This window comes from Staurois parvus, unplaced genomic scaffold, assembly GCF_062004578.1.
Source record: "Staurois parvus isolate SC_StPar_1 unplaced genomic scaffold, SC_StPar_1.0 ptg000021l, whole genome shotgun sequence".
Classification (NCBI taxonomy): Eukaryota; Metazoa; Chordata; class Amphibia; order Anura; family Ranidae; genus Staurois; species Staurois parvus.
The window spans coordinates 12,834,978-12,852,622 of NW_028317817.1; the positions used below are offsets into that span (position 1 = coordinate 12,834,978).

Sequence of the window (17,645 nt, forward strand, 5' to 3'; positions counted from 1 at the left end):
GCGGTCATGCAACACTGTAACCATATGCAATTTTTATCATTTTTTCACACAAATAGAGCTTTTTTTGGTGGTATTTAATCACCACTGGGTGTTTTATTTTTTGCACTATAAATTAAAAAAGAGCAAAAAATTAAAAACATAAAAGGTTTCCTTTGCTTCTATTCTAAAATGTTGCAAACAGGTAATATTTCTTCTTTGATGTGCGTTGGTGAGGCAGCACTGATAGGTAGCACTGATGAGGCGGCACTGGTGAGCATTGATGAGGAGGCTCTGATGATGCACTGATATGCAGGAAATGATGGGCACTGATAAGCGGCACTGACAGCACCAACTGGAGGCACTGACAGACGGCACTGCTGGGCATCATTGATGGGTGGCACTAATGAGGTGTCACAGATAGGTGGCACTGATAGGCGACACTGATAATGGGTACTGATAGACAGCACTGATAGGTGGCACTGACTGACATCACTGCTGGGCACTGACTGGCACAACCGCTGGGCACTGACTGGCAGCACTGCTGGGCTGCACTGATGGGCACTGGTGGGCGGCACAGGTGGGCACTGGTGGGTGCATTGCTGGGCACAGGTGGGCGCACTGTTGGGCACAGGTGGGTGCATTGCTGGGCACAGGTAGGCGCACTGTTGGGCACAGGTGGGTGCATTGCTGGGCACAGGTGGGCGCACTGCTGGGCACAAGTGGGCAGAACTTGTGTGTGGCACAGGTGGGCACCGATCATCAGGGCACTGATGATCAGTGACCCTGATGATCGGTGCCGATCCCTGTTCTGACAACTGCCGGTTTTCGGCAGTACTTTCCTCACGATCTGACAGCGTGAGGAAAGTGCAGCCGAGAACCGGCATTTGCATTTCCCGGTGATCAGCGTGTCATTGGACACGGCTGATCACGTGGTAAAAGGCCGCTGTGATTGGCCTTTTACCATGTCACGTGATCAGCTGTGTCCGCAGGACACAGCGATCACGGAGATCGCCCGGTGCACGCCCCCGGAGGTGCGCAGGAGAGCGCGTTCTCTTCCTCTTCCTCCTGGCGTGCCCACTGAGATGGCTCTGCGTGCCAGCTCTGGCACGCGTGCCATAGGTTCGCCATCACTGATCTAGAGGTTCACTGGTACATACGATTTCGAATTGTGATGATGTGACACTAGTGTGGCATAGAATTTCTGTGATTGCCTCTGATATTTCAGGTCAAACACTGTCTCTGATTCTTCCAATATGCCTTCTTTTTGCACCTATCTCAGGTGTTCTGTGCCAAGAAGAGAGACATATCTACACCAGTTGCATGGCAATATAATGGGTATAGCCATATACATTAGAAATCTTCAGTTATCCCATTCTCGTTTAGTTCTCGAGTGATTCGATACCATTATGTTGATGGAAAAAAATTTTTTATACACTACATGATAAAATGACCCGATTTTCTGCCAAATGGGAGATCTGGATTCCCAAATGATAGTTTTCTGATATGACTTAAGATGTAATCTGTGTGAAGTGATTCTATCGGGTTTCGATAACCTCAACGATCTTGTATGTCTTTCCAATATTCCTATGCGGTATTATGATCTAATGTCTATACATATTTGGATATTCTCTGTCATTTTGTTATTCTGAAGCGGTTTTATATCTTCCCATCTTATTATCACGCTTTTGTAATTTTGCAGTGTCATGATGGTTTTTTTGTACTGTATTTGGCTTTTCCAAACAAATTAAAATTTAATTTTCATTCCACATTTTTCAAAAACGTGTAGCAAAAAATGCAGATTTCAAAAGACTTGCTATGAAAATACCTTGTGGTGTTTGCGTTCCAAAATGTGGTCATTTTAGGAGTGTTTCCACTGTCCTGGTGCTCCAGGGCTTCCAAAAATGTGATAGGCAAAAAAAAAAACGAAAAATCGGTCGTTCAATTGGCCGACATTACCACCAACGGTAAAACATTGTCCGATTTTCGTCCCGTCTACGGCTGGCATTTTTACTTCTGTCCCTTGCAGAGAGCTCCGCTATTATATTTTACATGAAAAAGTCTTGCGGTTGCAACAATGTATCCATTTCGGATACAGATGGTTTTATTTGGATACAAATAGATATTGTTGCAACCACAAGATTTTTCATATACAATATAATAGCAGACTGGAATAATAATTATTTTTCCTCCAGGTCATGGATCATGTGCATATTTTTTTCTATCGGTAAAACAATCGGCCAATTTGCCCATCATTGTCAGGAAAATTGGCCGATCGTCAAAATCAGCCATGAATCTTCCAACTTTACCGATAAAAAAAAATGTGCCCAAACCCCCGAAAACCGGCTGACCAATTAACCCACTAACGGGTGCGAAAATTGGCCGATTTTCGACCCGTCTATAGCCTGCAATAGTATGCCTATGATGTATGTTAGAAATATCTTATTAATTGCCAACTTTGTGTAAAGAATAATTTCTAATTTTCTATCCTATTGGATAAATGCATTTTCCAAAAACTTAACAAAAACTTTCAAAGGACACATTATGCCTCTCAGAAAATACATTGGAGTATTTGCTTTCCAAAGTAGGATAATTTTGTGGGTCTTTCCACAATATTCAAGGGCTTCCAAAAATATGCTCCGTGAAAGTCCAAAAGGTGCTCCTTGTATTTTGGGCCCTCCTAAGCATCTAGCATGTGAAAATCTCATACATGTGGTATCCCTATGCTTGGGAGGCATAGCAGAATGTGTTTTGTGGTGTAATAAGTATGCCTATGCTGCATATAAGATATAAGTTAAAAACTTTGTGAAAAAATTATATAAATCAGCTTGGTTTTTCAAGCTGCAAGTATCTAGGTTATTATCTTTATCACTAACCCAAAAATAATGCAGGTTGTAACTTGGAAGCTATGGCAGCTGCATACTTTGGGATTTTGAGTACTGCAAGAGGATGACAACCAAAGAAGTTGGCAGTCAAAAGTCTTGCCCTGTATGGTAATTGGTGGGAAGAGAGGTTTCTTATGGTTTTCACCACTTAGCAGTGTTTACCCTTCTTCATACTAATGAAAGCATTCAGTAATTGAGAATTTTGGTTTCACCGCAATACACCATCAAGCACTGCAAGATGGAATAGATACTTTCCCATCAAACCGGCCATCAAAAAAGCACAGCAAACATATAATTCTCCACTTTTATTAGCACAGTAACAAATGCAGACTTCATTAGCCTACAACATATAACCAATCCACTGAGTAATTCTTATCCACTTTTACATTTAAACATCTTAAGGTATTTTACTACAGATTCCATTACCATCTCTTTCAACAAAGCTCACCAACATACAAAAAAAGAAGAAAATTATATAAAGTGTAAAATGTTTAATACAGCTAACCAGGCCCCTTACAGTAGAGACGTGGTTATGTTTGTCACACACTCTGAAATTCATCTCTCACACACAAATATGCATTCAATACTTGAACAAGGACAGCACAGAGGTATACAGTATAAGCAGTGTAACTGTACAAAATTAAATTGTTTGAATAGTTTACATAAATCGCATCCAGAACCAAAATAAGGGGGAAAACAAATGTACATTCTTTGTATTCCTCATCAGATCATAATTCAGAGGTTTCTGTAATCCAGTCAGTCAGTTACTGCAGAAAGATACCTTAAGTTACAATAACAAAATTCTCTGGAAATAAAAGACTGAATAAAATCTGTTATAGAAATAACCTATTCTTTGCAGACTCCCACCCTCCATTGCCCAATGAACAAGCAGCTCTCACTATCACAGACAAACTGGAGTGCTGAAGTTTATTTATGTAGCATATCTCTTGGTCCACTGTCTGGCCATTCTATCATGCTCTGCTCTGTTGGTCATGTACTGGGTGGCGATGCTTCCAACAAGAGGGTCAGCTAGGGAAAAAAAAAAAAAAGGGAAAAAATGTTGTCAAGGTAGTCAAAACAAAGCATGGCAAATACATTTATTGACAAAAGCATTTGCATTGACCCTTATCCCCTTTATGTTGGCTTAAATGGGCTGTGATGCTAGGACCAATAAGAGGGGTTCCCAATCATGTGGGACTGCGACTGGTTGCACAGAGGCCTTGACACAGTACTGGGGCACTGATGGGATACACCTCAGAACTGAGAGCACCACGTATATGCAGGACTGGGTGGTGTCAATGCCCACCATCCCTACCACTGCATATATGTGTATAGCTGTCATAAAGCAACCCTTTTCTTAAAGCTAAAAGAATGGTATAACCTCTTGCAGAAATCATTAACTCCAACCCTTTCGTGGTAATGAGTTTCATTTATGTAAATTGGGGACTCTATGACCCATCAGTAGTCTCTAAAGTTTAAAAAAAAAAAAAAAGGGTCAGTTTAGCACCTTTCAAACTGTAGGGGAGCCGAACTGTGGCCAGTGGGAGTAGAACATTCCATAGGGTTGGTGGTCAGTGGGAAGAGTAGTGCCCCATCATTGGTGTCAATGGGAGGAATTGTGGCTTATGTCACTGGAAGGAATAGTGCCCCAAGGGCTGGATAAAAGCAAGAAAAGGGCCACATCTGGTCCACGGGCCGCAGTTTGGAAACCCCTTATCTAGACGAAAGAGTAATCTTTAGTAAGCTTCAGTTAGTTAGGGGTAAGAGGAAGTCAGTGGCATCTAAGACAGTTACCTGCCTATGGAATAACTTTACCTCAAATACACATATATTAAGCATTTATATTTTTTTTTAAAACTCGTGCACAATTGTTAGAATACTTACCTAGTCAGACTCAATTCATTAAAGTAACAGGTTTACTTTAATGCCTGGTATCTCAACAGCACATATTCATCTCTCGTTCACTCCCGACAATTAGTTCAGCCATTTCAACCCCCCCCCCACTAATTGGAGTAACAGAGGAGTGTAGAGAAGTACATGCTGCTGGGGAGAGGGCATTAAAGTGAACCTTTACCCTGCATGCATAAATCACATATTCATTTTAAGCTACAGTATAACAATTGCAAACATATGCATTGCAGATCATATCACAATTTTATTAAATTACTGCATCATACCTGGCATACAGAAAACTGTTTAAAGTTATATATGGATATTGGGATATGTTTAGTCTAGAAGTAAAATAAAATTGTTCGCTCTAATGCAAGACTGTGGTTTCTAAGATTGTAAGCTCCAAGGATCAGGGCCTCCTAACCCTCTTGTATTAAACTGTATTGTCTCCCGTTTTATTGTAAAGCGCTGAGCAAACTGTTGGCGCTATATAAATCCTGTATAATAATAATGTGGTGAAGAATTGATTTCTAGGGAGGATTCTTACCAGGGTTGCAGTCTGTAAGCAGTGAACAAATGGAGAGGAGAACTTTAGAAATGGTTAATGCTGGGCTCCAGTTGTCTTTCAGGATATCGAGACAGATGACTCCTTGGCTGTTTATGTTGCAGTGGTAAATCCTCGTCCGAAATGTCACCTACAAAAAGGAGGCAGTGGATGAAGAAATTAGTACAAGTTGTTAATTTCTCATTAGATAATTAAAGAACAAAAAAAGTTTTAATAAAGCCAAATTAAGATGGAAATTGTACCTGATCCCGCACATGCAACCAAAATGCACTGTTTAAAACACGGGGGCTGCCATTCATTCTTAATAGTACTCCCACGCATATAAAAATGCAGTGCGTTTGTGGGTGCCGCAGGGAAATTGCATGGTGCAAAAGCACCAACGCAAATATCCTGGCCACTGCGTTTTTAACCACTTGCCTACCGGGCACTTTTACCCCCTTCCTGCCCAGGTAAATTTTCAGCTTTCAGCGCTGTTGCACTTTGAATGACAATTGCGCAGTCATGCAACACTATACCCATATGAGATTTTTATTTTTTGCACTATAAACAAAAAAAAGCAGAAAATTTTAAAGAAAAAAGTTTATTTGTATTATAAAATTTTGCAAACAGGTACATTTTCTCCTTCACTGATGTGCATTATTGCACTGATAGGCAGCACTAATGGACACTGATGAGGAAGCACTGATATGCAGCAATGAATGGCATTGATAATCAATGCAGATCTGCTCTGTGACATTTGCCGGTTATCGGCAGTACTTCTCATACTGTGACAGAATGAGGAAAGTGCTGCCGATAACCGGCAACTGTATTTACTTTGTGATCAGCAGTGTCATTAGGATACAGTGATCACTGACAGCGCCGGGTGCACGTTCTAGGAGGATGTCATATAACGCTCTCACAAAACTGGATAACCGCTCTGTAGCAGTCTTTCGGCTATAGCGCGGTTGTAAAGTAGTTAAAATGCTGCAGGAACTTTTTTTCCTAAGTGAAACACAGGCACAGCAGCCCATTCAAATGAATAGGCTGCTGTGCCCAAGCTAACGCGGCCCACAAAGCCGTAATAGTGTGAACCAGGCCTAAATATTTGTGTCGGTCTCAAAAGAAAAGAAAAAACACAAATCTACTGGCTACACCATGAAGTCCTGTATCTTGCATGATGCCAAAATTCTCCTTTTGCTACACTTCTCCTGCACTGCCATCTTTAATGGAGATCTGGCGCATGAAGACAATCTGCGAGTCTCTGTCTGGTCTACAGGACCTGGCACTAGTCTGATCCTTTCATGCATGTGTCTACGTCACACATCCCACAAGGCAGTTATGAGACCTCATCGATGTGCAGAAACACTGCAGGGTCTCTCCCCATGAGGCCTGCATCATTATCCTCCCCCAAGCGAGGGTTTAGCAAGAAATGTATGTAATTATAAAAAAAAAGTTACCAAAAACAGTCTGTCCATTATTTATGGTCTCATTATGATTCGGAATTTGGATTATCTGGAATGTCAATCTTGTTGACCGTACATATTCGCTTTTACTTGTGAAAATTTTAAATAAAAAACAGATTAAACGAAAAAAAATAAATAAAACCACAAACAATTTTCCAAATGTAAGAGGGAGGGGAAGGAGAGAGGACCTTCCTAGAATGAGTAAAGGCCTGCTTTACGAATTTTGACATCCTATACTATGGTTACAGATCGGGTCAGTGCGCTGCACATAAACATCCAAATTTAACAAGTTCTAAATAAAGCCCAGTTATGTTGCTCACGGCCCCAATTGAAATGAAACCTTCATTCTTATAGTGGCTGTAGGAAAAATGTAGTAAATAAACCCCAGTGTGTTGTGATTTGAGCCCATTGATTTTAAATGGGCTAAATTGCACCAAAAGTAGTGTTTTGACTACTTTTGAAAACGTACTTCAATCAGACTGTCAGATTGTATTGTAATTTTATACCATGTCATCCAACACAGGCAAATGTACTGCATATGGGGTGTTGTTAACACTAACACCTGCTGCAGATCACAATTACAGTGGATTGCAGCTTTCCTGCACTGCATTCTAGTGTGAACCTAGCCTAAAAAAGGGAAAGGGGAGAAAGACCAAAACCTTTAAAATATATTAACAGTGTGAATTAGGTTCAAAATGGCAGTATTTTAAATTTGAAGTGGAGATCAAGAACACGAGGACCTCAAACAAGCAGAAAGAATATCAAAAGTAATGTTAATAACTATAAACGTTATGAAAAGAAGTAGTTGTTGCTTGGCACAGACTTCTATCAGAAGTAGTGAGTCAGTGAATGTAAACGTTCCTGAGATAAACACAGGTTTATCTTCAGACAAAAAAAAAAACAAAAAAGAAGACGACTAACTATGCTGCTACAGGTCTGACTAGATGCTTTGACTCTTACTTAGCACATACTTCTAAATGAGGCCAAGGGTGTGTTACAGAAGGCAAAACCATATTCCAGCATGAATGAATTCACTGTGAATTGCAGATGAACTCAGCAAACTTTAACATGCAGGATCATTGTTTTTGCATTTGTAGTAGTCTTCTGACCTCTTGTGGTAAATCTGAAGAATTACAATTGTGACCTAAAAAATTCTACCAGGTGCAAATTTTACCTGCAAATCCAGTACCTCCAGTATCATTAACAATAATTATAGGACAAGTAATAGTTACATTCTGTATCAGTTATTAAAATATCATCATCTATGCCTCCAAGAATTTCAAAATAAATAATTAAGATTTCTCTTCCATACAAACACAGCAACAACTCTGAATAGTGAACTTCCCAGAGACTTCCTACCCCTGCTCAGGCTCCTGGCCTCCTGCTTTTCCCAAAAGTTTTCACAGAGACCAAGGTAGAGTTAAATATACAGGTTTACTAAAGAGAAGATTTCATCTTTGGTGGGGGGGGGGGGGGGGGGCAATTAATACCTCCCAAAAGGTACCATGTCTAGGGACTACACGATCAAAATGTGGCCGGTTCAGCGGGGATTGGCTACATTTCCATCCATGTATAGGTGCTGTAGCTGTACAGAAATTAATCAACCAATGAACTTCTGTACAACCACCGTCAGATTTTCCTGCTCAATCAGCACTGCAGGCAATAGCTGGCCACTTAATCAGTATTCTGACGGGGGGGGGGAAGTCAGTAAATGTGATTTCGCAGTAACATGAAACTTCTCAAAGAGCACAGAAGAGGCTTTTCTGACGAAGGAATGATAAAGGTAGGTATATTGTGATGTCTGCTCTAAAGCAGAGCTTTTACTAACAATTTAATCTGGAGGAAAGCCTGCCTTACAGCAGAATATTTATTTAATAGATATGACAAAGTTTCTTCTTTACATAAGCCTAAGAAATCAAGAACAGCAGATTGAATAGAGAAATGGATAGGGGGGAAAGTAAAATACCACTGAACAGAATGTAATGGAAGCAGATAAGTAGTTACCCTGATGCCCCATTATCACAAGAGCCCAGGGATGGTGACACCCCATGGACACAAAGCTACAAATCCTCTGTTCCAACCCCCCCCCCCCCAGCTTTAACCATTACCTAAATAGGGCACTTCAGATAAAAAGGGTATGCAATGATGTTCGAGAGAGCGTAAACATTCTTACAGTTACAGGAATTAAATTAAAAATGTCATTCAAATTATCTCTTAACACATGCTGAAGTCCGTTTAAATAGCAAGTCAAACAGCAAAATAGAAAAATTCCCAGCTCAAGTTACCAACCAGCCTGCAACAAACCAAACTGTCCCATCTAACCCCCTTATGAAGGGGCGGGCTCCCTCCAGGCTTACATGCCCTCAGTCTACCCATTATTATACATGTGCTTCTGCTATAGAGCCTCTCAAAAAAAAATGAGTTAGGAACTGAATACTAGAATGCCATGAAGAGGCTCTGCAGCTTACATGTATTTGCAAATGTGTACAAACTAAACCCGTTTTTAACGTGAACTGTTAGACAGGACAAGTCGGTTGGTTGCAGGTTGGTTGGTAAGTGAGCTGGGAATTTTTCTCTGTTTGACATGCATCACCCTTCTATGCGCTCCTTGCTGCAAAGGCCAGTTATAGATTGGGGCAGTTACCATGTTGTGTTATTAAACCGCAAAGTTGATAATAGAACGAGCCTGTTTGGCAGAAAGTTGAATATTGTAAAGTGCTGAACTGTTGGCGCTATATAAATCCTGTATAATAATAATAATCCTGTTAAAAGAACCAATTAGTTTTTGCTTTTATAAGGGCTACATTTCGCTACACAGTTTATATGACTGACACTTCAAATGTCTATTATACCCAGAGATTGCTCAAACAAGAACTGTCTGTATTGCACATCAGTAACTAATCAGATCCAAACATAGCCTATAGTGACAGCTGGAGAAAAACAGCTGGGTTAAATATTGTTGGGTGATACAGGCGGTTCTCCTTTACAACTTGCCACTGCCATCCCCTTAGGTGAAAATGTCTAAATGTCAGGTGGCAGAGGTAAATTTCCTGATCCTGTGACCAATATGATTGTTTACAACTGGAAGCTTTAGATCATGTTACTGCTGTGAAAACCAAAGACCAGGAGCTATACTTGACAGCTCGGTCACTATGCTAGGAGTCTCAGCACAGAAAAGCAGTTACCTGCAGACACATATTTGAGGCGGCTTGGTGTTAAGGCCCACCTGCCCTGATGCAACATATAGAAGTATGGCTGGTGGAACTGGTTAAGTACAGCTTCATAAATAAAAGGGACAATATGGTCAAACACAGCAGAAGTAACAAAGATCCCTAAGCAGCTAACCTCAATCCAAATCTGAACCTAAAAACTACACACAACATTCACTTTGACTTTAGTACCTCAATAAAGTGAAAAGAGAACAGACAGTCTTACCTTAGGGGGTTTGAATGGGTATTCAGGTGTGAATGTGATGTCCAGGAAGAAAACACCTCCTTCATACACAGAGCCAGGAGGACCCAAAATAGTAGACCGCCATTCATAAATATTGTCTCCTTTGGGACCAGCGCTGTATATGGGAAATAAAGAACATAATGCATCCATTAACAGCATATTGTTAAACCCTGAACTACAGCGATTGCAAATCTACATTAAAACATCTGGGTTTAAAATGGACTAATCAAACAATGCCCAGATTTCTGACAGTACAACCTTCACAAAGAAACAAGGAGGATCATATAAAACTGAAAAAGTAAATGCAAAAATGTATATCTGCCAAGAAAGCCGCAATCATTAGAAATGCTAAGCATAGACGCTATATAATATACTGTTTATGATGGCCAAAGCTGATCCCAAAACCAAATGGACACAACACATCACATCAACTGAGTGACACATAAGTGTATCCTAATATGCTGGCTCAGTCCAGACACCATTTCAGTGAGCTATTGTGCTGGAAACAAGTCTACTTTACATGATGTATAGTTTTTGGTCCATAATTGTATCCTCATATTACTTTACAAATTACTTTTCCAAATATAAAGATCAGTACATGAGATATTTAGCTCTTGGTAGAAGCTGTAGAGCTTTGTTCTAACAGTTTCTTACATCTCTTGAGGCTCCATTTATATCTATAACAACACTTCAGGTGGTCACCCTGATGATCAGTGCCCAGCAGTGCCACCCACCTGTGCCCAGTCAGTGCCACCCAGCAGTGAAGCCAGTCAGTGCCACCTATCAGTGCCCATCATTGTTGCATATCAGTGCCGCCTATCAGTGTCGCCTTAACGCACATCAGTGAAGGAGAAAAATTACCTATTTGCAAAATTTTATAATAGAAACAAAAACTTTTTTTTTATTTTTTGCTCTTTTTTTGTTTGTAGAGCAAAAAATAAAACACCCAGCAGCGAGTAAATACCACCAAAAGAAAGCTCTATTTGTGTGAAAAAAAGATAAAAATTTCATATGGGTACACTGTTGCATGATCACACAAAGAGAAAAAAAAAAATCCCAATACGTGTAAATTAATTGGCTTAGGTGAAAGTTATAGCGTTTACAAATGGCGGTACATATAGACTGGGATTTTATTTATTTATTTTTATTAGTAATGGCGGCTATCAGCGACTTATAGCGGGACTGCGGCGGGCATTCTGACACTGGGGGGAACTGACTTGGTGTCACTGACATCCCCAGTGACACCATTACAATGATCAGTGCTAAAAAAAAAAGCACTGACACTACTAATGGCACTGAGCAGGAAGGGGTTAACATGAGGGGTAATCAAAGGGTTAACTGTGTTTTACTTGTGTCTGTGTGCTTCACTGTAAGCACACTGCTTTGCATGGCTGTGCTGTGCACAGCCATCCAAAGCAGTGTGCACAAGCTGACAGGGGAGAGAACTGTATAGTTTACAAAACAGTTCTCCTCCCCGTTGGAGATGCTCGGCAATCAGCGGCTGGGACCTGGTGATTGACAGTCATGAATGGCGGTGCGGGTAGGGTACGCATACGCCCCCTACCCGGAAATGCAAAATCACACATATATATATATATATATATATATATATATATATATATATATATATACACACATACACACGATTTAGTGCACCTGTGCCACCCTGTAGCAGTATTTGAGAAGCGGTTAATGTCAGCTGTATGCATATACTGTATGTATGGCACCACATTAGTGAGCTTTAATGCCAAGCTACCACACATATGCACACAGTTACTGTTTTATGATAGATGTATGCTCACGAAGCACCCCTAGCAGTGTGACTGCACTGTAACCAACATGGTAAATGATCAGGAGTTGGTGGGATGGGCTCCTGATCACATGATTACTGTTATGGCTAATCACAGCGATCACTTGACCGGAAAAGCCCAGGTAATGCCTCCTTTGTAATAAACCTTTAGAGCTGGTTCACATATATGCAAATTGGATGACATGTGAAATAATATTGGGTTTCCATTGTGCTCACATATACTGTATTGCAACCGGAGTGTGAATTCAGTGAGAATGTAAAAAAAAATCCTTTCAGTTTTCTGAGCAGTACAGTCCAGCTCAAGTGTGAATTCAGGCTCACTGACTTCTATAGGAACACTTCTGAATCGCAAATGTCATCAGTTGTGAACAGGATAAAATCCTGACCTGATTCTGATCTAAACTTATTCTGAACCGCTGATCAACTACTTTGTCAATTAGCTGTGAAAACGGAGCTTCAGTTCACATGGCACATGTGACTCCACACTTAAAAAGGGGAAGGCTCATGCAGGCTGAAAGGCAAAATAATATGCCAAAATATGAACACTCTGCACCACAGTGCACTGTGTTGTAAAAAATGGAGTGGGACCTGTTTTACATTAGTTGGCGTACACTGAAAGCCTTAGCAAAATGAACACTCTGCATACAATATCATATCATGCCTCATAACACTTATGTTACTAACACACACACAGTGAATGAGCCTCCAGTTAATAATGATTTTTTACTATTGCAAAATAGACAATTTGTCACAATGGAATTTAAGGGTTTGAGAGGTGAAAAAGACACACACACACACAAAAACAGGCTTACTGAATAATGTGAAAGTGACATTTTTCCCCTCTTATATCCTTTAACAATGTGCTACAATAAACTGAAGATCAAGAAGTTCCTGCAGTCTTCACATCATTATCTTTGTTTGCACCACCTTACTGAAGAAGCCTGTAAAAGTGGCAACTAAGACCTGCTTGTGCAGTGATATGGTAGAAAGCAAGCAGGATAAAATATGCAGAAGACCAATTGTTGGATGCGTTATGAAATAAGGAGCCCATGAAATATGAGCTGTAAAAAGAACTGCTCACTAGTCAACACAAAGCGTCACATCGTAAAACCTGCAAGGAGACAGATGGGAATTGCAAGCTGACATTTGATAAGGTATTTATCCATTTCCACTCTTATGATTTTCCCTCGCACGTTTCAAAATACACAGAGCTTGCAGCAAGCCTGAAACTTAAGACGGATGGCAAGGTCACAATTCAGACAAGGCCCCCGGTACACTGCAGTCACTGAAGCAGACCATTTCCATCACATGCATTTAAGAAGCTGTAAAATGTAGTGTGATCAGAATGCCATTGACCAAGGGCTGCTTAAATCCTAAGCTCCTTATTATGAACAAAATACTTTTCCTAACTGTCAAGATACTGTAGGGAAAAAAAAAAAAAGATTGATACGAATAAGAAATTACACACACACACACACACACACACACACACACACACACAATCACATTTTGGGCTCAGACGGTTACTTGTTACTCTAAGTTTGTCTACATGGGAATACAATCAGTTCTGAATTCATGCCCAGCTACACCACACTTCCATCATACAAGTGGCAATATAACCTTGGAGTAAAGAAAGGAGGAAGGAACAAACTACAGGTTCCATAAGCACATAGCCATGGTAGTGGCAAAATCCGCAATCACCATCAGATGGTACCTGCTCTCTGCCAGTGTTACTCATTTTATTTCACTGTATGCAGTGACCCTTAAGGGCAGTGTCTTCCATATATGCCGGGAATGGAGAAACAGTTCTGCTAGTTCCACCTCTTTTCTACAGAAGAATGTAAATCCTTTTTTAATGGTTTTGTGCAAAAATGAAAAAAAAAAAAAACATTAAAAAACAATGAGGGACAACTTTTGCCATGATCTGGGGGTATTCAAACATACACTCACTGGCCAGTTCATTAGGTACACCTTGCTAGTACTGGGTTGGACCCACTTTTGCCTTCAGAACTGAATTAATTCTTCATGGCATAGATACAACAAGGTGTTTGAAACATTCCTCAGAGATTTTGGTTTATATTGACATGATAGCATGCCTTCCTATCATCTTGAACCAGTCTGCTCATTCTCCTCTGACAAGGCATTTTCATCTACACAACTGCCACTGACTGGATATTTTCTCTTTTTTGGACCATTCTCTGTAAACCATAGAGATGGTTGTGCGTTAGATTCCCAGTAGATCAGCATTTTTTGAAATACACTGCTCAAAAAAATTAAAGTAACACTTTTTAATCAGAGTATAGCATCAAGTCGATTAAACTCCTGGGATATTGATCTGGTCAGTTAAGTAGCAGAGGGGGTTGTTATCAGTTTCAGCTGCTTTGGTGTTAATAAAATTAATAAGAGGGACACTAGATGGGCAACAATGAGACTGGTAGCATGAGGGGATACCTGGACCCTACAGAGGTTGCACAGGCAGTCAAACTACTCCAGGATGGCACATCAATACGTGCCATTACCAGGTTTTCTGTGTCTTCTATCACAGTCTCAAGATCATGGAGAAGAACATTATGCTGCCTGTAATATTGTTCAGCATGATCATTTTGGTGGTGGGTCAGTGATCGTCTGGGGTGGCATATCCATGGAGGGACGCACAGACCTCTACAGGCTAGACAATGGCACCATGACTGCCAATAGGTATCAGGATGAAATCCTTGGACCATTGTCAGACCCTACGCTGGTGCAGTGGGTTCCTCCTGGTGCACGACAATGCCTGGAGTCATGTGGCGAGAGTATGCAGGCAGTTCCTGGAGGATGAAGTTAATTACACCATTGAATGACCCCCACGTTCCCCTGACCTAAATCCAATAGAACACCTCTGGGGTATCATGTTTCAGTCCATCCAATGCCGCCAGGTTGTACCCGACTGTCCAGGAGCTCAGTGATGCCCTGGTCCAGATCTGGGAGGAAATACCCCAGAACACCATCCGTCAAGCACGTGGGGGGCCATACAAGCACGTGGGGGGACATAAAAACTACTGAGTACCATTTTGAGTTGCTGCAATGAAATTTCAGCAAAAAATGGACTAGCTTGAGCATTGTTTTTTCACTTTGATTTCCGGGGTGTTTTTCAGTCCTCTGTAGGTTGAGAATTTTAATGTCCAAACAACAATGGAGCATCCTTACGTTCCTAACACATTACCCAGTTCATATCAGTATAGATATCCAGCGTGATATTTTTTCCCATTGAGATCTGACGTGTTTTCAAGGTGTTCCTTTAATTTTTTTGAGCAGTGTACTCAGACCAGCCCGTCTGGCGCCAACAACCATGCCACATACAAAGTCACTTAAATTCCTTTTCTTCCCTATTCTGATGTTCAGTTTGAACTTCAGCAAATTCGTCTTCACCACATCTAGATGCCTACATGCATTGAGTTGCTGGCATGTGATTGGAGGATTAGCAATTTGTGTTACCAAGCTATTTAGCAGGTGTACATAATAAAAGTGCCAGGTGGGTATTTTGAAGCAAAGATTTGGGGGGAGCAGAGTTGGGCGTCGGAAATGAACTCACCACTTAAAAGTGTATTTTAACCTAAAAACAATACAACTTCCCAGTTCTTAGATGTCACAGCTGCATTACTTTTCTTTCATGCTCCTCCACCTTTATTTTTACCTGGAGATCCTGCAACTATACACTTCCTGTCACTTCAAGTAAATGCTCATTTCTTTATTATATCTGTGGAGGGAACTATGGTAGTCACAAAGGCTGGACTTCCAACATGTCTCCATTACATGTTTGTTTGATGGGATTAATAACTTACAAAGGTTACGAAAAATTTTTGCAGTCTTCTCAGCTCACAATAAGTGACAAGGACATTTCTGGTAACATCAATAGGTATTTTCTGCCGAAAATGTCTTCAGCCTATAAAAAGAAAACTTCTACAGCCACCACAACAAAGGACTTGTGAGCTACAATATACTACATTTTGTTTTTGGGTTTGGAAATGCATAAATTTAGATCTTTAAATTGAATCCCTTCGATATAAAACAACCCCATTGTTACATCAATACATAACAAGTGACATAGGCATGCCAGTGAGTGAGGTGGACCCATGGAATATGTATATCCTAGGACCAGTTTTAGATTTTCTATGCAACTGTTTTTTGGGAGGGTGCAGGCTGTTACCCAAATAGTTCTCAAATTATAAAAATGGTCCAGCTGATTGAGGTCAGATTTTAGCAAGGATACTCATCTCTAATGGTATTTTTGACCTAAATGTTAAGCCAAGGCTGAAAAAACAAAAAAGCACAACCTTTAGCAGCACATCTCTGCAATACAAACACATTTTATTCTTTTACAGACCCTGCAAGGACAGTAAAATACCTGTTGATCTGCCACAAATGTCAGCCTACAGCAGGACACAGGATCTGAGTATAACGCACAGCAGTTTAGAAGTGTGAAGAGCACACAGGACTCTGAATTTCTGACAAGATTTACAGGTTTCTTTGTACTTCTAAACATATCTACCAAAATGCTTCCAATTAAGAACTTACAGACCAAAAAGGGAGTAAATAAGAAGTTCCATGTCAGGTTTACACAGAAAAATAAGATAGTGCCCAACAAACCTTTGAATACTCTTTTGGATGAACAATATTTCATAGATATCAATCCCTAAACAACCCAATCCATCCAATCACTACAGCACCCCATTACAGAAAAATGGTCGCAGTACAGTTCGATGTGCAGCTGGAACTTCTATTTTTATCTGGTTACCAGTCACACAAAACATTTAGGCAGGCATGGCAACTAATCTACATGTATAAATGAGTCAAACACTATTTAATCCCATTCTCACTGCCAAAAGATTATACACAGAGACTAAGTATATCTAAACCCACGAACAAAAAACATTATACGTTGCAGCTTACCAGTGCTTAGATATGGTGGTTGCATTTGTTTTTTTCAGGCCAAGTATAGAAAATACCTGCCCAGAATTCAAGTCTCCTTATAACCTCATGTATACTGGCCTGAAATCTCAACAATATTATTAGCCTTCCCGCTTCCTCTCTGTGAACTACAGAACATTTTCCCATTGTGTTATGGCAATGTGAACTGGAGGTCCTCTGTATTGAACACACTTCCTGTCCTAGGGTGATAACACTGCTGTATAGACACAGTACAGTGAGTGTCATCACCCCAGGACAGGAAAAGTATTACTGGCAGGGACAAATGTGAAACTAAAGAACAAAGACTGAAAAAAGGAAAGAATATAAACATCTAAGGACCGGTAAGCTGCAATATATTACATTTTTAATCCTTTTTTTTTATTTGTTCAAGCTTAATGACGGTGAAAAGCATGGGTGTTCAACCTGCGGCCCTCCAGCTGTTGTGAAACTACAAGTCCCATCATGATTGTGCCTTTGGGAGTGATGCTTGTAACAATCAGCCTTACAATACCTCATGGGATTTGTAGTTCCGCAACACCTGGAGGGCCACAGGTTGAGCACCCATGGCGTAAAGGGTTAAATTCCCATCAGGTTGTTTTCTGTCATTGCTGTCCTACTTGGGAGCTTACCCTTCACTTTCTGTCTCACAGACACAACAAGAAGTGAAAAGAATTTAT

The 17,645-nt window shown here is 40.5% G+C and overlaps 1 protein-coding gene across 1 annotated transcript in view; it reads right to left on the minus strand.

Annotated features, from left to right (window-relative positions):
• Positions 1–3,151: 3,151 nt before the first annotated feature.
• The window catches only part of UBE2E1 (ubiquitin conjugating enzyme E2 E1), a 42,977-nt gene continuing 28,483 nt past the window's right edge, over positions 3,152–17,645 (minus strand). The window contains exons 3-5 of the mRNA XM_089691022.1: positions 10,194–10,326; positions 5,299–5,446; positions 3,152–3,890 (exon numbers count right to left, since the gene is read on the minus strand). Coding sequence (XP_089547148.1) covers positions 3,793–3,890; positions 5,299–5,446; positions 10,194–10,326 — 379 coding nt within the window. The 3' untranslated portion in view covers positions 3,152–3,792. The remainder of the gene's footprint in view (positions 3,891–5,298; positions 5,447–10,193; positions 10,327–17,645) is intronic.